This window comes from Netta rufina (assembly GCF_964035555.1).
Source record: "Netta rufina genome assembly, chromosome: 10".
Classification (NCBI taxonomy): Eukaryota; Metazoa; Chordata; class Aves; order Anseriformes; family Anatidae; genus Netta; species Netta rufina.
In genome coordinates, this window is record NC_140133.1 from 22,603,143 (window position 1) to 22,623,844 (window position 20,702).

At 56.9% G+C, this 20,702-nt stretch overlaps 1 protein-coding gene across 1 annotated transcript in view; it reads right to left on the reverse strand.

Annotated features, from left to right (window-relative positions):
• SRGAP3 (SLIT-ROBO Rho GTPase activating protein 3) overlaps positions 1-20,471 on the reverse strand; it is a 95,426-nt gene extending 74,955 nt beyond the window's left edge. The window contains exon 1 of the mRNA XM_084292976.1: positions 20,377-20,471. Within this exon, the coding sequence (XP_084149102.1) occupies positions 20,377-20,443 (67 nt within the window). The 5' untranslated portion in view covers positions 20,444-20,471. The remainder of the gene's footprint in view (positions 1-20,376) is intronic.
• Between the last annotated feature and the right edge of the window lie 231 nt (positions 20,472-20,702).

Here is a 20,702-nt window from a genome sequence, read left to right on the forward strand (position 1 = left end):
CCTAAAACTGCACAATTCGGTGCAAGACCTCCTTTGTGAGCACCCCTCTCCAGCTCACCAGCAGGCTCCACCTCATCTCCCTTCTCCTTCCCGGAGCCCGAGTTCTCTGTGCACATCACTTCACCACCTTTTACTCCGGCGAGCCGCATCACAGCAGGCTTCACCCCGCTTCTCACAGCAGGCACATCTGCTCGCTCCATAGCACCGTGCCCCCCTGCCCTTGAGAGCCTGATCACCCCCAGCCTGGACCAGCTCTCAAGGAACAGGCATCCTCCCGCTCCTCGCTGGGCCAGCACCTCCTTGCTTTGCTCTGTGTGTAATTCCTGCTCTTCCACGCATCGACTAGCCCAAATCTGCGCCACTGAGATTTGTGTGGTGCCATCTCTCCCCCCCACAGCTTGGCCTGCCCTAAGGGCTAAGCCCTGGGCCCACACGGCTGCTGTACAGACACCTCTCCGGCAGCGGGGAGCTGGACCCGGGCAGCGCAGTGCCGGTGGGACTGGGACACAGAGCGGGCTGGGTGCTGGTGGGACTGGGACACAGAGCGGGCTGGGTGCTGGTGGGATCAGGACGCAGCACAGGCTCGTCATCGCAGCGAGTTATTTTAGCACACGAGCTGCGGACGCTTCCTCCCCGCCCCTGCACCATCTGCTCTCCGTCCCCCCAGCTCCCAGCGCAGGAGCGTGCCCTCCTCCCTCCGCCACAGCGCTCTGCCCGCCGTGGTGTCTCCGTCTGGCACACACGGCGCAGAGCCCCGCAGCCCCCGGCCCCGCAGCCCCCGGCCCCGCAGCCCCCGGCCCCGCAGCCCCTCCTGTCCGCTCCCGGAGCAGCCCCGAGCAGCTCAGTGTGATCAGCGAGCCCCCGGCCTGCAGGCTGCTGCTGCTGCGGTGCAGAGCTGGGAAGGTGAAGTCTGGAAGGCTGAGGAGACCACGGCGGGAGCTGAAGAGAAAGCCTTTACGTGAAGGTCACCCAAGGTCCCTCGTGTCCTTATGCTGTGTATAGATATTTGTTGTTTTAATGTAAGATTTTGTACCTAGATGAAAACATGCCCTGAGCGTTCCTCACACGAATTCCTAATTTTATGATTACATCCTGCCATCAAGGCTGGGAATAAACAGACGACTGTAATCGCACAATAACTGTGATTTTCCCTCAGCACCAGCCTCTGGTGGAACGATCGGCACATCTCCGGATACAGCACGGCACTCCAGACAGCACCCTTATTTGCATTGACAGCACAGAGATGAGGCAGTGAACCAATACCCGATGCTGCTTCCTTATTCAGAGACCAGTAATGCAGGTGGGACGTGCTGCCGCCTGCTAATGAACCGCAGCAGCAGGCACTGCCCGGTCCCACAGCCGCCCCGCACCGCTGCGTTATGTGGGACAAGCCGGGCTGCCATCCCAGCAGGGCAGGGCAGGCGGGCACCCAGCGCACCCACAGCTGCTCCCGAATGGGGATTTCTTCGGAGTTACTGACAAGTTTCAGATGCTCCTGACAACAAAAGCAACTCGGAAATCCAACCTACCTGCTCGGGGCCAGGCAAGCAGCGTCTGAATGGCAGAACGACCCATCACATCTTTGTCCCACCCCATACCGTGGCCCCGTAAGATAACATTTTTCCCTGTTGAAGAGACACGTGAGATGAAGAGCATGATGGACTTCAGGAACAGGGAATGCCTTTAACTGGTGGCCTTTAGCACCGACCATCAAACTGAGCTCAAATAATTACAGTTTGAAGGAAAAGGCTGACAGTGACTTGATGTGGTCTCCTACATTAAAATGCACCATATTTCCTTTGTGCCATATTCTTATTCACTTTGATGTATTATCATTCCCCGCTCCTCTTGATTGCTTTTCAGAAGCGCTCTAAATTAATGTGAACTGGTAAAGGGTAATTATCTCTATGAATAATTAGTGCATGCTAATAAATGCAAAATAGGACAAAATGCTAAGTTTTACTGCCACTAACAGTTCCTCCTCATGACACCCTCTCTGCTAAAAGAGCATCTACTGAGCACTGGCAAAGAAACACGGAGGACAGCTGCGTCCTTACTGCAAGTGTGAAGAATTCCTCCATGTGGCAGAGGATGGCAGAAGCACAGTCCTCACTTCCTTGTCTGAAGCACAGTCTTACAGTGGCCAGCGAAATACTGCTTTCTCTTAGCAAAACGCTGTAGGAATAGGGATTGTTAAAAATACATCGTATTACCAAAAAAAGAGGAAGAAGGTATTACCGAGAAAATGAAGCAGACATCCCCAAGAAGAAGAGGCTATTCCCAAGCAGAGGAAGAAGAGGGAAGGTTGCAGTGGTGCAGACACCCGTCAGCACCTCTCCAAGCCCCCGGTGTCCCCGGGTGCTGCTCAGCACGCGGCCGGTGTGACCAGGCGCCAGCAGCAGCAGCACAAGGCGTGTGTGGGTTGCATTCTCCAGTCCCTGCAGTCTGACACGGGGTTACCACTTCGGAGCACAAGCAGCACAGCAGCGAGACAAGCTCCTGCTGCTGCAGGCCACGATTCCTGGCCCAGGCCTGCCTTTCCTAAGAGCCAGCCCGAAGCTGCACGAAGCCAGAGGCCCTGCAGCAGCTGGGGGAGAGGGTCTCCGGGGAGCTTCCCTCGTCCAGCCCACGGAGCGCAGTGTCCACGGGAGCTGCCTGAAGGAGCTCGAGCCACAGGCCAAGCCCCGCACACACTGCCCCAGCACGGCACAGCCACAACCGAGAGCTGAACGTCTGCAACCTCTGTCAGATTTTATTTTAGAGGGAGCTGCAGCACACTGGTTGGATTTAATGACACAAAAGAAGAAGAAGAGATGCTTCAGTGCCTTCTTAGCAAGGGTAGGGAGCTCCACCAGTGAAGATCTCATTCAACGCACAGATGTGGGACTCTTGCTTGGCACTCCCTCCAGACTGCAGCTGCTGCCTCCCCAAAGTCGTGACACATGTTCTGGCATCACGATAGGAAAGACACGAGTGAATTCTGTGAAGTATTTTAAACGCAGATGGAACCCAGCCCGTCACCATTTTATTAGTGCACTTGTTAAAAAGTTTAGCATATAAAGGTATAATGAATCTGAAAGGACTTTTGCCTCTGTCTTTGGAAAAAAAAGAAAAAACCAAAGCCACGCACAACCTTCACATTTGCACTGCCTTGGCACATCTCCTTCCAAAGAGGATTATAAATACGGTTCAGGAAGTCAGCTTGTCAGGAAGCAGGATGGAGAAAGAGACTCAAGTTTGTGAATTTTCATCAGACACTATTCACTAAGTCTATTAGAGGCTGAAGCACCCTCAGATCATGCTCCCTGCTGTTGTTCTTTCTGTCTGTTCCTAAGCACGTAAAACCACCCCCGTTCCCCACACGGTTCCCCCACACCTAACAGCTAAGAGCCAGGCCTACCCCGCTCTCTAAGCCTCAGCTCCCAGCAGCTGCCTGGAACAGGCACCAACCTACCAAGGCCCAATCCCAAAACCATCTCCTCCCAACACGCCCTCAGCCACAAGGCTGCGAGCGGCCACGTTCCCGTCTGGGTCTGAGCGGGCTGATTGGAACTGACCATTTCAATCACGCTTTAAATAAGCAAGCAGGAAACCAATTTCCGCATTGTTTACATTTGTAATCTGTAGTTATTTTCTTAAGGAAAGAACAACTGATCATCAGTGGCGGGCATAAAGAGTTTCCTGCTACACTGGGAGACCCACCTCTCATCCTCCCTGCATCCTGAACCAATTCTGGAGCACACTCGCTCAGATTTAACGCTTCTGTTTTTATTTTGTTCAAAGGTACTCTTGGCACATGACTTTTTTTCAAGCACGAGTCCTCCAAGCTGCATTACAGTACTTCACGAGTATTTAGCAACATCATCCTGCCCTATCTATCTCCCCCAGCACGGCGAGGCGGGCCCGAGGCTGCCGACAGCCCCCCGCTGCGGCGTGTGCTGGGGGACAAGGCGAAGGGGCGCAGGGGGATGGCAGCCAGCAGCGTGCCACGGTTGCTCCACCACAAAGCTTGGTGGTTTTCTGTTTCCAAACGACGATCCGACGCTGGAGCGGGCTGCCCAGAGGCTGCACACCGCAGAGGGAAGGGCTGCAGCAGTGCCAGGCAGCACCTAGCAGCTGATCCTGGCCGCGGCTCAGCGCAGGGAGGCACAGCGCCGGCCGGGGAGCCTGCGGGCCCTGGGGGAAACGTCCCCCACATCCGCAGAAAACAGGCGGCAGGGGAGCCAAGCAGCCGCTCAGCCCCGTGTCCTCCTGCCTACCTGCACACCGACGAGTTCTGGTCTCAGCCAGGAGCACCAGAGGATCCCTGCAGACCCTCCGGCCCAGTCCCCGAGGATGGGGACCTGACAACCCCTCCTGGCAGCCACCCTGCTGTTCAATCACCATCTAAAACCGTGCTGAGCAGAGGGAAGGGACCGCGACCACCTCCCTCAGCCTGCCCGATGAGCCCTCCCTAACGCAGCCCAGGGTGCTGCCGGCCTGCTCTGCCATCACCTGCTGGCTCCTGGTCAACCTCCCGTCCACCACGGCCCCAGGGTCCTTCTCTCGGGGGCTGTCTTCCAGCAGGTCTTGGCCTGTGCTGGTGCCTGGGGTTGTTCCTCCCCTCAGGCATGCCACGGGGCTTCCCTTTGCTGAGCACCACAGGACTCCTGCTGGCCCATTTCTCCAGGGGTGAGCTCCCTCTGACCAGCAGCACCGGCTGGTCTATCACTGCCCCTGCTCAGGAACATGAAGCCTTCAACGTGTCAGTCGGACATTTCAGGTAGAGGATCACCATAACTATTTGCTCGCTTCACCTAGGATATAACGGGACTCTAATAACTGCTTAATGGTCTCTCTGAAGGGGTTTTCGCCTTGGGGCACAGTGCTTCCCCGTGCTGCCCTTTGTCTCCAAGTGCAGGCTCACTCCAAAAGCTGCTCGTGTTTCATTACCGTGTAGTTTCCAGCACGGAGGCCAGGCCACGTTTCACTTCTTACCAAGTCACCAGAGCACACAGTGCACAACAGCCAATGCAACTAATGATGCTGCTTTAAACTAGATGATAAATGCACATGCTGATGAACCAAGGCACTCCCGCCTTGCCATTTGTGCACCTCCATGAATGATGAGTTGTGAAGGCATCGCCCGTCATCCATCTCAGCGAAACCAACTCATCTGGTCCAGCAAAAACAACTCATATTTCCCCCCCTCGGTCACAGAATAGTAACGAGCATAAAAGGAGATTTATACCGCCTTTTAATTCTTTGAATATCAGAGGAACAACATTTCAACCCATGTAGCTATCTGCTTTTGTGTGTGTGCGCTGTGTTTCTCTTCTCCCAGAGGATGTCTGTTCTGTTCAGCACACATCAATCTGAATTACAGGAGGAATAAAACATGCTTGGCTTGGATCCATGGCCTACCTAGCTGGTAAAAGTAAAGCGTGCTAAAAACACAGCTCCAGTGCTCACGGCCTCCTTCCAAGAGGAAAGTTGTGCTCGTTGGAAGGGCAGGGCAGAAGTAAGGCACAGGGAGCGCTGCTCTGTGAGGGCCAGCCAACTGCTTTTCATGAGCACTCAGGGAAACGCATGGAGCCAGGCTGCCTGGTCTGGCCCGTTACGCGCTGGGCACAGAGCGGCTGGGATGGGGGGCCGGGTGGGGAGAAGCCCCCAGCCAGCCCCACACACGGGGAGCAGCGGGCGCCCATTCACATGGTAATGCCACACAACAGCCGGAGCGGCCTCAAGGTCTTTATCATTTTGATGGCCTTGTGCTCCTTCCCTTTTTGGGCAAAACAGCGCATAATGGCCTTCGGGGAGCTCATTAAGTCGAATATGCTGCAGCCGGGGGAGGCGGCAGGGTAGGGACAGAACCTGGGGGAGGCAAGGTGCGGGGAAGAAAACAGCTGAGAGCCCTGCGGGCTGCCGGGCTGGCCCAGCGCCGCTCAAGGCATTTCGAGATCACAACGGAGATTGAGACTTTTCTCAAAAGTTTTTAAAATGTAAGTTATGAATAACAGTGCTGTCACGGTAGTGAAGAGGTGGAAGGTCCTGCATCAATGTTTCCCTGCAATAACAGACATATAAATGTTGTGTGTCCAACTTCTTAGGGATTGATTCCAAACCCTTGAATCCAGTCAAAAATCTCCCCTTAGCTTCAGAAGCCTTTGACTCGAGTCTTGTGACTCAAACACAAGCTGAATATAAACAGGGTAGGGAAACTGTCCAGCCAAGTCATAAGCAAATTTAGCCATAGAATGTATTAATAATTATAAGCAAAGTCACTTTTTTCTTAATATCTGGATTTTACCGTAACAGTTTTACTGTAAACATTAATAGATTATTTTCGCTCCCTCCAAAAAATGTCACGAGATCCCTTTACACATAAGTTAGTGTCCAAAACGGTGCCTCCAGCTAGGATATTTTAGTAACTACTGGATGAAGAACAGCTGTATTATACAGAGATATAATTATGTTTCAAAGAAAATGGTTTTCCATGTAGATTTAACACTAGTGAATAAATTTAACCCCCAATGCTGAAGTGCAGAACCTCTCATTCCGAGTACCTCCACGCTTCTGCCTGCTTGGAGGAGCTGAAGCAGACGCACTCGGCTGCAGGGCTGCAGTGACTCAGCCGGGGCTAACACCCGCTGCAGAGACACAGCAGGGCAGCCACAAGCGTCGTGACCAGCCGGGGGTGTCACCCACCCCGTGGGACACAGCCACCCCGGATGCACAGCTCTGCATGAAGAGAAGGAACAGAAACGCAGTACTATTCAGCCACAAGAGCTGAGCCCTGACGGAGCTGAGAGCTGGCCTTGCGAGAGCTGCTGGCAAGTTCCCCTTCCCCAATGGTACCCCGCGTCCTCCTCTGCACCCAGCGGTACGTCCTTATCCGACATAAATCTCCAAAGGAGCCAAGAGAAGCTGGGGGCTGCACCCTGTACCCCTGCCAAGGGGTGAGCAGCAAAGTGCCACCCCAAGCACTGGCCCCGGGCAGTGACGCACCCCAGGGCTGACGGTGCCAGGTGGGCACCCAGAGCACCCCATCTCCCCAGAGCACCCCATCTCCCTGGAGCACCCCATCTCCCCAGAGCACCCCGCCTCAGGCCACCACCAGGGCCCTGCAGTGCGAGGAGCGGCTGCTGCAGAGCTCGCTGGGTTGCCATGGTGATGGAGAAAAACCCAGCTCTGGAGACGGGCTCCCACAGGCAGATTTAGGGCTGAGGATTGCAGCTCGCGCTGATTCACCACTCGGCAGAAACGGGCGTGTAAGTACCAGCGCTGAAGTTCGTCCTCAGATGCATCACAAACGAAAATAGGCCCGAGGTTGTCAGGCCTACGTTGTTCACAATAACTAACCTCCAACCTCATTGTGCTAATTGTAATTACTTAATTTAGGGGGCAACTCTTCCCTCTTCCCCTCCTGCCACACGTGTTTGCATCCATCAGCCTGCTTCCTGCCCTCCGTGGGCAGCGCACAGCGACCAAGGGGCAGCAGCTCAGGGAACGCCTCTGAGCTTCGCCGTGCCCAGCTGGGGGCTGGCCGGAGGTGAGACCGGGGGGGTTCGCAGCGCCTCGCCTCTCTCTGCAGCTGTAACCGAACATCCATGGAAAAAATGAAATAGCCGGAAACTGCGCTGGCTACCAGTGGTGATGGTTTTTAAGTTCCAACTTCCTGACACCAGTCATCCGTTTCTTTCCTTTTTTTGAGCCTTTGCAAAATTGATTTCCAAGAACACGGAGACACACACACAGACAGACACAGGAGTCTCACTCCTCACACTTCTGCCTGCTTCCCTTGCCCATGCTCTGCTCGAAGCCCATCAGGAGGCTGCAGGCAGGACTGGTGCCCTGCGTCGATCACCGAGCAGGTTTCTGGAAAACAAGGCCCAAACGGAGCGTGTCCCACGCAGGCAGCCTGGCTCCAGCAGCAGCTCGCGGCCCTCAGCACGGAGCAAAGCCCAGCCAGCCCTCAGCACACGCTGCCCTGGGGCCCGCAGCTCTGCACAGGGGCCCCGCACCCAGTACCGGCACCCAGAGGAGCTGGGAGCTGCCTTCAGCATCAGCAGCCCCGGCCATATCACACACCCCAGCTGACGATGAGCTCCAGCACTCTAGGTTCTCTCCACATTCATTTCACACGGAATTTATTATCAGTTTAGAAATTAACTCCCCCTACCCCACAACCCCCACGCACACAGGCCCCGGTGCGGCTCGGGGCGGTGGCAGCGCCCCCTCCAGCAGCTCGGCAGCCCGCTGTTACCCCGCACTGTCCTGGCAGCGCTAGCAGGCAGCCCGCGACCAGATGGATGTATTTGTAAATAAGACAGATCAGTTTTGTCAGGTTGTAATTGGTTTTAGAACAAGCAATTCCCACAACGACAAACAACAATTAAAGAGCGCAGAGCTCCCCCAGCCAGCGTCTGAACGGGTTTTACGGCAAGGCCAAGAGCCGAGGAGGGCACCAGGAGCAGCACCGATGGCACACGCGTGGTTCCACACCAGGGCAGCCTGGACAGAGCCATCCAGGAGGGAAGAGCCAGGAAGAGCCGGCCGTGCCATCAGAGTGCCCACGGAGCGGAGCACGGCCTCTGCCCCCTCCCAGATGCCTCACGCCCACCCAAGTCGCCACAGGGCCACAGCAAAGACGTTGGGCATGCAGAGCCTGCCAAGGGGCAGGTACCGAGTGACCTGGGGGCAGGCTTAAACACAAGGATGGGGCTGGGGGCGAGGAGCTGAGCTCCTTCCAGAGAGTTCTGCACACATGCAGGCTGGTGAAGCCCCAAAAAAGCTGAGGAAGTGTTCACCGGAGATTTTTCTTTCTTTCAAAGGCATATTACTATCGGGAGTTTCTGCAGGCTTAGGGGTTAGGTTGGGGGCCATAAATGCCTTCTGTGTTTTTTTTTAATTGTCATCACAAACTACACCATGCAGAAGGATGCTGCAGCAACCACTCCCACCGGTGCCGTGACCAGCCTGCAGATAAGGCCCTGGCATGCTGGCCATGCTCAGTGCTCCGGGAACCAGCTGGGCCACCCCTCGGTGCTCTGACCCCACGGCAGGACCCGAGGGAATCCCATGGCTACTGCCACAACCGGCAGCTGCCCTCGGACGGAGCTCATCTCCGCTGCGTTGCACAAACCAGTGGTCAGAGCAACTGGACAACCTCCACAAGAGCTCGCTGTGGCTGAGAAAACAGCCCTATTTCACCACCTTTCACCCAAGGAACCAGTGCTGCTGGCGTGCCTCATCGTCAATACAACGCCTTAAACCCTCAAAGCACGACCTACCCCCTTCAGGAAACCTCTCTTCCAAAAAGCCAGCATCGCTAACCTCGTTCTCCGGGTGCTCCAGAACAGCAGCCAAACACTCCTATCTATGAACTTGTGTGGAGTAATCCCCAAGAAGGCCTCCTGAACATTTTTCTTAAATTCCCAATGAAAGTTTATTCCTAAAGAAGTTCTCCTCTGCTTTTGTGACCTGCAGAACTGTCTCCTGCCCCCAGCCCTCGGGAGAGGCAAGCCGTCTGCAAGCCCTCTCCTGCCTGCCACGGAGTCAGCTCGCTGCATCCAGAAGCACCTACGAGGCAGTGACACATCTGCGTGCCCCTTTCCGCAGCAATGCAGGGAACCACATCAACAGCACAGCCCGAGATGGACGGGAACTTGTCGTGTGATAGGAGAGGCAAAGAAGGTGCGGGTGTTTTTCTTCTCCTCGCCCTTAGTTTTGATCTGACCAGATGAAGCAGAGTACCTCGAGCTGCCAGCCCACAAGAACAATGGCTGCGTAAATACTTTCTTTGTTATGGTTTCACTTCCAGGGGTTTATAAATATGACATTCTCACTTACAGCATGTTTGCTTATTGTCTCTTTAGAGATTTTAGCAAGAGTAGGTCAAGAGCAGAGAAGCGCTGCACAGAAAAAACTGCTTTTAAAACATGAATCACTTGGAATGCCATCATGTAAAGAGTGTTAAAAGAAACGAAAAGGCTTTGTAAGAACCTGCTGCTGAGACCGTGATTCCCAATTCACTTGGTGTGCTCTAAGTTAAAAAGGCTTCAACGCTGCTATTCTATTTTTCTTCAGTTTTTACCATACCTCCTCGGGTTTATCCTCAACTACCCCAAAATACACGTAGAATCTCCGTTGTAATTCCCAGTTCCATTTATTCCAGCAGTAGAAGTTCCATTCACTCTAGTAGTAAAACGAACGGGCAATATAAAGTCCCTACAAAACATGGGCTGTATTCAGTGCAAAGTAAAATAAAGAGTGGTTTAAGGAAAATGCAGCACAGTAAAAGGTTGGCCTTGCAGAGTTTCTCTTATATAGAGTTATTTAACTCTGCTACGGCCATTTCAGAGTTCCCAAACAGAGACGTGAGACTGGGCTGACAACAGCCCCAGCCTCCCTGGGCACACGGGAGGTGCTGCCACCTGCACAGCACACTCGGCAGCCACGTGCTGCAGAAAGCCAACGCAAGCACCCCCTTCGCCGTGTCTCTGGCGGATGCACACAGACAGCCCCAGCCACAAAACGCCCTCCGGCTGCCCTGGGGTGTGAAGAGCTCTAGTTTCCAGCAGAGCGAGGCTGGCTGTCCCGAGTTACCGGGGTGTCGCCACAACACCCACAGGACTCACGTCTCCCCACCCGTGCCAGGTCTAAGCCCAGGCTGCAGCAAAGCCGGAGCACGCGGCTGGGGACAGGTCCCCGGGGTGGCGGAGACAAGGACCCGTCCCTGCCCCTGGCCCCGCAGCAGGAAGCAGTGGCTGGGGAGCGCTCGGCTCGGCGGGGAGGGCAGCGGGGTGCCGGGAGCCCTACCACTGCCAGCAGCCCGGGGCTGTGGGACCTCACCGGCAGCCGAGCAGCAGGCTGAAGGCAGATCACACAGCACACACAGCACCTGGCCGCTGGGGCACCACAGAGGACACATCCGATGGAAGCAACCCGCCGGCACCCGAGCAGCCTCCGTCCCTCGGACACAAGGCTCAAGGAGCCAGCTCCTGCTCCTGCCACCCCGCGCTGCCGCCTGGAGCTGCTGAACACAGCGCTGCCCCTGCCTCTCAAAGCAGGGGAACCAAGCCTTTGGTGCTCTCACGTATTTGGAAACAATTCCATGGGTATTTACAGAGACGCCGGTGTTACTTGATCCAGCGGCCTCTCTCAGAGCAGCACTCCGATGCTGCAGGGGAAGCTATAACGTACCCAGCCAGTTGTGTAATGCTCTACACGGGAGCAGAAATTGTTTCCTGATCTCTCCAGCAATCACATTCAGCCCTGAAGCATGATGTTTGATTGTGCTGACTTCAGCATGCTTAACTGTACATAATATCGACTGCAAAAGTACTCAGCCCTTTAAAAATGTGCCCGTCTCCAAAAAGAAACAATCATTGGGCCGCAGTGCAAAACCACATCACAATGCTCCAGCCTACACTCGGCAGATTTTAACCCTGCTGAGCAGCAACACCAACAGTCTCCCAGCGAGAGATCAGCACTCCTGCACGCTGCCCCTGGAGCACTGCTCCCCGTGGCAGCCAGCGAGGCTTTCCACCACAAGAGCAGCACGGAGGGGACCCCTGCCAGCCTCCCCTCTTGCTTTGTGGAGGCCGGGGCCGACGTTTCAGTGGCCGTGGTACAAGCAGCAAGGAGAAGGATTCACTGCCACTGTTTCCGAGCCTCGCAGTGTACACGGCCTGCCTCCTCCTGCCAGCAAGGATGCTGGCACAGCACCAAGGGCACGGAGCAGCACGTGCCAGCACTGATGGAGGCATCTCAGCCCTTCGGGGGGCCTCGCCCCAAGCCCTCCGGGAGGAGCTGTGCTCAGCAGCAGCCGAGTCCCTCCCAGACAGCCCTACACAAGAGCGGGACGTGCCCACCCGTACGCTGTCACCTCGGGCACGCTGTGTCCCGGAGGAGATAGCACAGCCTCCCAAGGGCACAGGGGCAGAAATGGCTGCCTGCAGTAATGCTTTCCTGGGGGGCCTGATGTGTCCCCAGCTATCAGCGTGTCCTCCGCCCCTGAGGCCAAGTGGTCTGAGCACCCGGGGCCAGGGCAGAGCAGGGGTCCCCACCCGACCCCGCTCCACAGCCACCGCGCGTCCACGCTGCAGCCCCGGCGTGAACCCGCAGCACCACCAGCTTCACCCTCGGTTCTCACCCTGTTACAAGTTGTTCTCGAACGTCAGTGATTAAATTATAGCACCAGAGCTAAATGTCCTTGAAGAAAGAAAAGCAGAAAGCGGGGACTCCAGTGCATGTACATGGCTTTGTGTTCCGCTTTCTTTTCGAGCATTTAGTCTTACCAGACAGTAAAACAACACTGACTCTCACCTCACCACTCCCGCCAGCTTTGCTGTCTAGATTATGACCAAACCAAGAGCTTCCCAGATAAAATCCTTGCCCTAAAGAGCCGCAGCCCTGAGCGGTCCCAGGAGCAGCAGTGTTCGTGGCCATCCAGGCAGCCACATCCCCTCTTTGACATTTGTTTTGTGCACAGGCCCCGATGCTCAGAGGCTGGGGCACTGGAACAAACCTAAAAATCAACAAGATTCTGCTAAGGAGCAACCCCCTCTCCTCTGTGCCTGTCCAACGAGGACACAAGGAGCTGTGGCGATGGGGAGCACACAGAAGCTCCGACACTTTCTGTTAGAACCCCTGCAGAGTCGGACTGCCTACGAGACGGAGCAGTGTGTTACTGAGCCTCTTTAAGCAAGGTGCACAGCGACTGCAATCCCTGCACACACGGCAGATCCTCCCAGAGGCCTAGGTAAAAGAGTAAAACCTTTTTTTCTTCGCTCCCTCTTCAAAGCAATTCCTTAGCTCCAAAGGAAAGAAGAGTAACAGACACTAATGCAGATTCTTCCCTGGGGCTGTTGGACTCAGAGGCTGTGCAATTTTCCTAAACTTTCCGGCGCCCGGACCAGCAGCCTGCAGCGCTGGTGTTGTCAGGGAGCGCCTCCCCTGCACGTCAGCACGGCTTCAGCACTCGGAGGCCATCAGTAAAGTTCACAGGAACTCTTCTGTCGCTAGCGACCACCATTTCGGGTGGCACGTTGGTTTGAGCCAGCACCGCAGCACAAGATGCATAAGCAAAAGAATCCCACAGCCATACCCTTCTCCCAGCACCCAGATCCCTGAGCCTCCTCACTGGTCCTGTAGCAGGGGCTCCTGAACTGTGGAAGTCACGTCAGGACAGACAGACACCACTGCACAGCCACGTCCCAACAAACCCGCCAGCACCAGCGCCTGCATGCACAGGCAAAGCTGCCCTGCGGCTGCTGCTCCCCTCCAACGAGGCAGCACCCGCAGAGGTAAACCTGGGGACCAGCCCTCCAGAAAGCACGGCCACAGAAGCATCAATTTCCACACTGGAACTATAACACTACACCTCTTTTCGTATCTTTGTTTTTAAAACAAAGGCTAAGACTTAAATTAAAGAGGATGATTTAACAGAAAGTGTATGATTTAAAACAAAGAGGGTGATTTAAAACTCCCTCCCTGCCATGGACGGGATCCTAACAGCTGCCTGCTCACTGAGTAACGACAATGCTGGGGTAAATAACGAGGCTGTATATTCCCTGGCCGGGCACGTGAGGGATGCTGTGCTGTTGGTGCCATTCTTCACACGAACTCTAAACCCAAGGTGCTGAGCGCTCACCATCACACACAACCTCACAGCACTGTGGCACTCAGAAGCACACTCCTCTGATCACACCAACTCCATCCCAGACTGGGGAGTAGTGCTACCACCCTGTGATTGCCCCAGCAATTTGACTTCGATGCTCCGCTTCCTCTCCTAAAACCATGTTGCAACATGCTGCTCAGAGCTGCCTCTCCCAAACCCCTGCAGCTGCCTTCCAGAGGTGAGAAAAGGGACATCAAAATTAGTCAGCTCGGGCCAGTTTTCCAGAGAACAGCTTACGAGCTCTTGGAGATGTGAACAGCTTAAAGTGCATCCAGCAACTGCAGGCACAAAGCAGGCGCACTGGGAGAAGCCTGGAAACCCGAAGGAGGTCATCAGTGATAGGCATAAACTATTATTACCACTGTCATTGCGTGGGCTCGTGCTGTTTATTCGTTTCTATGTCCTCCCTTGCTGCTATGATACATACCAATAAAATACACAGAGGTGGGGCAAGCAGCACAATGCTTGTTAGTAAGAAACACTCATCTTCGTTAAAGAGGAAGCTTTGCTGGCAGCGCAGCAAAAGCCTTCTGGGATTAAATGAACATTCAGGATCAAATTGCCATCCAGGTTGTGAGGAGGGGAGATGACACTGCATGTGCTGGAGGAGGGCAGTGCCCACCCCGCTGCCCCCCAGTGCAGCCGCTGACCGCGTCAGGACCACGAACGCCTCTGAGGTCGGTGCACACATTTCAGAGAGCGAGTGATGCTGCTGCGGGTGGTGGGCTGCAGAACAGCTACTGACACAAGGCCAAAGCCAGGCAACAAAAATGTAAGAGCTCAAAGGGTTGGGTTTTTTCCCCACTTTCAGTGGGCCAGCAGAATGGGAGTAAACCCTGCTCGCAACAGAGGCTGAACGCATGCACACAGCAATGCAAACACAGCCCCTGCAGAGGCTTACAGGTGCTGTCAGTGCCCGGAGCACACTCGGTGCTGCAGTTACAGCCCGTAAAACTCCTCGCCTGCAAGCAGGACTAGCTGCAGGCCACGAGGCAGGGCAGCAAGGTTTCCATTACCACCACAAGAAGGGCAGGCTGATAAGTGACACCCACTACACCCAGACACCCATCAGCTGCTCAAACAGAAAGTGACTGGGTTGACAAGCTCGGAACACCCTCGCTTTCTGCTGGAGCACGGCTCTGAGCAGAGGCAGCGCTGGGGCAGAGGCTCGCAGCGCAGACACCTTCCCAAGGACACGCTCACCCCACAGGAGCTGCCGAGGGTGCTCCAGGTGTGTGTGCGCCCACCCCGGCTCCCCGCGACGCCCTGAGCCCGAGGCAGGGGCTCAAGGACATGAAGCAGGCCTCCTAACAGGATAAAGCCCAAGGGAGCTCTCTTCACCACAGCGTGGTTCCAAGCACGGCTGGATTTCACTTTTCCCATGCTTCAGAAGAAAGTCAGTGACAAGGAGGCTGAAGGGAGCGCAGCCTGCAGGGCTGTGGGGGCAGCGCCCAGCCTCACCCCACAGCCCCACCTGCCCCCAGAGCCCCTCGGAGGCCCCCAGCAGTCCCGCTGCTAACACCACTCCTGCCCTGCTGCGAGGGGTCAGACCACACCACAGAGCTTTAGTCCAGTGCTTCAGCTTCCCCCTCCAGCTCAGGACGTGGCGAGGAGAAGCCCAGCACACGTAACCTGGCTGATAACCTGGCAGGAGTGACGAGGTGCGGGCAGAGGAAGCGCAGCCCCGCAGCACAGCTCAGGCCCTGGACCCACGGCCTGCCCCTTCCCCAGCTCCTCCATCTGCAAAACAAGAGCAGGGCTTCCCCGGTTCACCCTGCCAGGGGCACTCTGCAGCATTTGCTGAAAGAGCTTCAAAAGCTGCTAGTGCTGAAGAGCTCTGTGCTATAAGGAAAATACATGTTAGTGATGCCAATCCTTTCCTTTAAAACCAATTAACCCAGTACCATCCCCACTCTGAGCTGGCAGCACCGGGCCTCATGCAGACAGGCACACAGATACGAGGCATCCACATATACACACACACACAACCAGGCCCCGCGAGCCGCTGGCTCTTTCTCCCCTCTAAGCACAGAAGAGGCCCAAGCCCCCCGCCTTTGGGCAAGGCAGAGGCACAGCGCTGCCAGCTGCAGCCTCCGGCAGGAGCCTGCCTTCAGCTGCACCGCCCCAGCCTCTGCCGATGCACGCTGGACGTTAGCATGGCAGGAAACATCTCCGATGGATCCCATTTGTTTCCATTAGAGACCACCAATTAATCTTTATCACGAATTGCACAGATGATCGCCTCTGCTCTCCTCCAGACGTGGCCTTCCCAGCCCTGGCGGGTGGGGGTCCCGTGTAAAATCCATCTGGCAGCACCACCCCACCAGACCCCAGCGAGGAAACACAAAGGTAAATGGCCGGTAACAAGGGGCAAACCCACACCGCAGCCAGCTGAACGAGGAGCACCGCTGAGGGGTGTTCTGAAGCCCAGGGGCTGGCTGTAGGGAATCGGATCTCGTTCCTGTCTGTTGCACGTGGCTCCACAAGCGAGGCTCCACGAATGTCCAGCAGTTACGTACGGGACAGTCCAGAGGGCGGAACTCACCCCTCTTTGCACAGAGCTGCTGTGTTATCTGGGCTGTCGAGTTTCAAGCCTCGATGCCTCCTCCAAGCGCAGCCAAGCTTTCCACCTAAGCAAGCCATAATCCCAGAAAACAGCCTGGTATGGAAGTTTTCCCAAAATTCTCTGAGCAAGATGGAAAGAGGCCATTAGGCAGGAAATGAGAAGAGACAAAAAAGAAAGGATGCGGCAGCTGCAATAGAAAAATACAATGAAGCTAACGAGCAATGATAAATTAACCTAACCTGCAGTTCTCCTGTGAAAATGGGGAAAAAAAACACTTTGGTTCTCTTTGGCCCCAGGTCTGTAAACCTTTTTGATATTTTTGCATGCTAAATCCATCAAGACGCTAGATCTATTCCCAACTCAAACAACTGAGTCCTTAACGTACAAGAAACTCTCTTCACCACTTTGCAGCCAGACGCAGCATTCGAAGCCTGCAGCCTGGAGGATCACCATGGATGCTCTGCACCTGCCCGACGCACAGAACGAGATGCTACTGAATCACAGCGGCCTTCCTGCCCACATAACCCAACAGATCACACAATGACCTGAATTCTGCTGGGGTTAAAGGAATAGCTTCAGGAGGCAGTATGAAATTTAAGAGACATTCAACAGGATGCTCCATTTTCTGCAAGATTTATTATGCTCTACCATAGCTGGTTCCATCTACGTAATTAAGACTGGTTCGTTTTGCTGTATTTAAAGCAACAAATCATGCATTTGACAGTAATGAGGAAGAAACGACATTTGTTTATCACTCTGCCCAGATAGACCAATTAAAATTGTATGTCTGAAAGCACGCGTCTGAGGATCTCCTGTACTCAATACTCCACAAGCAGCTTCAAGGTGGTGGCTGTAAATATGTGGCCACAGCTTTATTAGCATTTATTTTTAATGCAACCATTCCTGTCCACGAATCCAAGACAGACAAATAAGAAAACCTGCCTCCTAAAAGGTACCCTCAATACAAGTACCTTCTGTCTTGTCTCGTCACACAAGCACCTGCTGCCAGCCCTCTCATCTGAGAGCTGCAGCAGGACGCCGAGCAGCAGCAGCAGGACAGCAGGGACCCAAGGGGCAGGAGGGAGCGCACCGCGGGGCCGTGCCTGGCAGCAGGGAGCGGAGTCAGGTCCCCACGCGCGGACAGATGGCACCCGCTGCAGAGAGCCAACGGGACGGGCAGCCTGCAGCAGGCCCCACGGGCAGCACGGATTGGGTATTTCCGCTCCCAAAACGAAGAGGCAGCAGCCCAAAGCCTCGGGCGCCGTGCCTCGCCCCGTGCCACGCGCAGCCGTGCCCGCGCTACCAGCCCCCAGCGGTGTGCTCGGCAGGCACTGATCCCCACCGGGCCGACCCCTGTGCACGTGTAGGCGCACACACACACACCCCGTGCCCTTATCTGCCCTAAGCACTTTCGGGATGACTCTTTCCCGCCGTGAGGAAAGCAGATAGGATTCTCCAGAGAGGGAAAGCAGATACAGAGTCATCATGGCTGATAAATCACCCCTGCGCACGACGATTATTCACCAGTTAAATTCCACTTACGCCAATCGCGCTCCCCACACAAACTGTGGACTCATCGATTTTCGCCGGCCCCGCAGCGCCCCGGAGCGCAGGAGGTCGGGGCAGGGCTCGGCTCCACGCTCTTATCAATGTGCTCTGCCCGCCCGGGGCCTTTGCTCTGCTCTTCAACAGCCCGAGCAGGAAGGCTTTCAGCACAACTTCCCGAAAAATCAGTCTAAGCAATATATATATATATTTACATTAAACATCTACATTTTTTGCCATGTTATGCCCAGTTGCCTGTCAGGTCTTTAGCTGCAGAGCCCAGTTTTTAGGCGCTTCAGGCACTGCTGGGTGGTTACAGCCCCGCGAGGCCCCCGCACACTGGTGACACCTTGCAGTGTGCCCTGCAGGGTGTGCTGGCCAGGACGCAGCCGTTTCTCTCTCTGACACCTTTTAAAGGCTGCAGCACCGTGAGCTGCTTTCACCTGCACCCACGCAGACACACTCCCCGCGGTTCATGGCTGGGGTTTTCCAGCTTTCCCCCTGCCTTTCGCCCGGCCGTGCCATGGGGAGCAGCGCCGTGCCGGGATCCCAGCCCCGACCCCCATCACAAGACACCACTTCCTCAAGTGTTCAGCTTTTATCATCTTCATCTGTCAGTTGTTCTGTGCCAACATCTTGTTTCCGCTGGCCTCCTTCACTCTCACTCCTCCCCCTCCCCCATTTCTTTTCCTTTTTAGACGATCTCAGGAGATTTGGGTGTCCACGACTCTTCACCAGGGCACTACGGGCTTAGGTAAGAGCAGAACAGGGACTGTAAGGGACTAAACCCCCGGGCAACCAAACAGGGCAGCTGGGACAGCGGGGCGACCCATGGGGAATCCCCAGGCCGAGCCAGGAGAAGGGCAGCGACCCGGGGCACCGTGAGGCTGGAGGCCCAGCAGCCCTGCGCCAGCCCCGCCGACACCGCCGGCAGCCGACAGCCGACAGCAGTGCCACGCTCACGGCACGCGGCCCCGCAGGGAACCCCACTCCTCGGGCCCTGCAGCAGCCCGACAGAGGTGCCCTGCTCTGCGTTTCTGCCCAGCTCTGCCTGCCTCCTCGAGGAGGAAGCGCAGCCTCCGGCAGAGCTACCCAGATGGAAACGCAGAGCGGGTGCCCTGAGCCGTGGATGTTTCTGGAGATGCAGTCAGTCACAGACAGCATCGACACAACGATTACGATCCCACCAGCAAACTGCCTGCGTTACGGCTGCCCAGAGACGCGGCCCAAAATGCGATGGCCGCGGTGCAATAAGCCACGCTTACAGCATCAGTGATCTGCCATATGGAAACCAGGAGGCCACGACAGATGTCAGGCCAAGAATGATCACGGCAAATGAGTATTCCAGCTATAAACGCCGAGACAAAAACCATCAGCGGTGTCTGCAGCGACTTCTCAGCGCACACCAGGCCCCGTCCCGCTGCAGCGGGGAGCACCCCGGGCCCGGTGGGGCTGTGCGGGGGGTGACGGCGACCTCCCTCCCTCCCTCCCTCCCTCCCTCCCTCCCTCCCTCCCTCCCTCCCCTCCCCTCCCACAGCACGGAGCGGCACCGCAGCCTACAGGAATATTTCATCTGCTTAACTGCAGGGTGCAATAACATCAATTTGCCCAAATTATACACAAGCAGAAAGGTAATTGGCACCGAGCAGCGCGTGTTGTGACTGTTACATCATTCCTCAAAGCCAACTACAAAAGCCTGAAACGCAAGGAAGTAAACAATGGCACAAAACCAAGAGCCAGCCCCTTCCCCAGACCCCTTCCATCTGGCACCGCGCTGCAGGATTTACGCAGCTGCGGCCCCAGAGCGGGGTGTGTGGAGACCAGACAAGGCATCGCCGAACACAGCTCCAGACCCAGCATGCTCAGTGAGCTCCAGAGAAACCGGGGCTGAGCTTACACACACACACAGGCCGATTTTCAGAAAAGCCACGTCCTAATTGGCATTAATTCGGTCTCAAGGAGAGGCTTCACACAGCAGTGCCTTTGTGGAGCGACCGGCCCGAAGGGAGCCCCCTCCTCGCAGCGCGGGGAGCCGCGGGGCACGGGGCAGCGGGGGGCTGCGAGCGGGCAGCGGGGCTGGGCTGGGCTGGGCTGGGCTGGGCTGGGCTGGGCTGGGCTGGGCTGGGCTGCCTCCCGCTGGGCCACACACCGGCTGCAGCGCGGGGCTCGCCGTGGGCTCCGGGGCTGCCCGGCGGCTGCAGCTGCGGGCTGGCTGCTGATGGAGCCCCGCAGCCCCCGGGGAGCCCCGCGCTGCTCCGCTCCGCTCCGCGGGTGGGCTCGGGGCCCGGCTCGGGGCGCGGGGGCCTCGCGGTGCGGCCCCGGTGCCGCCATCCCCCCGAGCAGGGCGGGGCGGGGCGGGGCGGGGGGCGGCGGCGACGCACCGGGAGCACCGGGAGCACCGAGCCGCGGCCCCGCCACCCCCACGGGCACCTGCCGGGGACGGGACGGGACCGGGCGGGACGGGTCCGGCCCCTGCCCGGCCGGGAGCGCGCCGCCCGCTGCAGCCCCCAGCCCCAGCCCCGTTCCCATTCCCGCTCCCGGTGCCGTTCCCGTTCCCGGTGGCCGCCCCGCACACAAAGCCGGCCGTGGCGGCGCCGCTCACCCTTGACTTGCGCCTCGTAGTCGGCGATGATCTCCTTGTCCTTCTTGAACCTGCCCTGCGAGGACATCTTGCGGCCCCCGCACGGCCCCGGCCCCGGCCCCGGCCCCTGCCCGCTGCCCGCAGCGGCGCCGCCGGCCCGGAGAGGGGCGGGGTGAGGGGGCGGGGCGAGGGAGGGGGCGGGGCCGGGGCGGGGCGCGGACACGCCCCTCCTCCGCCTGCCGGCCCCGCCCTCAGCGGCAGGGCGGAGAGGGGAACCGAAGGGGGCGGGGCCGAGCGCTTGGCCCCGCCCCTCCCGCCCCTGCGGCCCCGCCCCCGGGGGCTGTGCG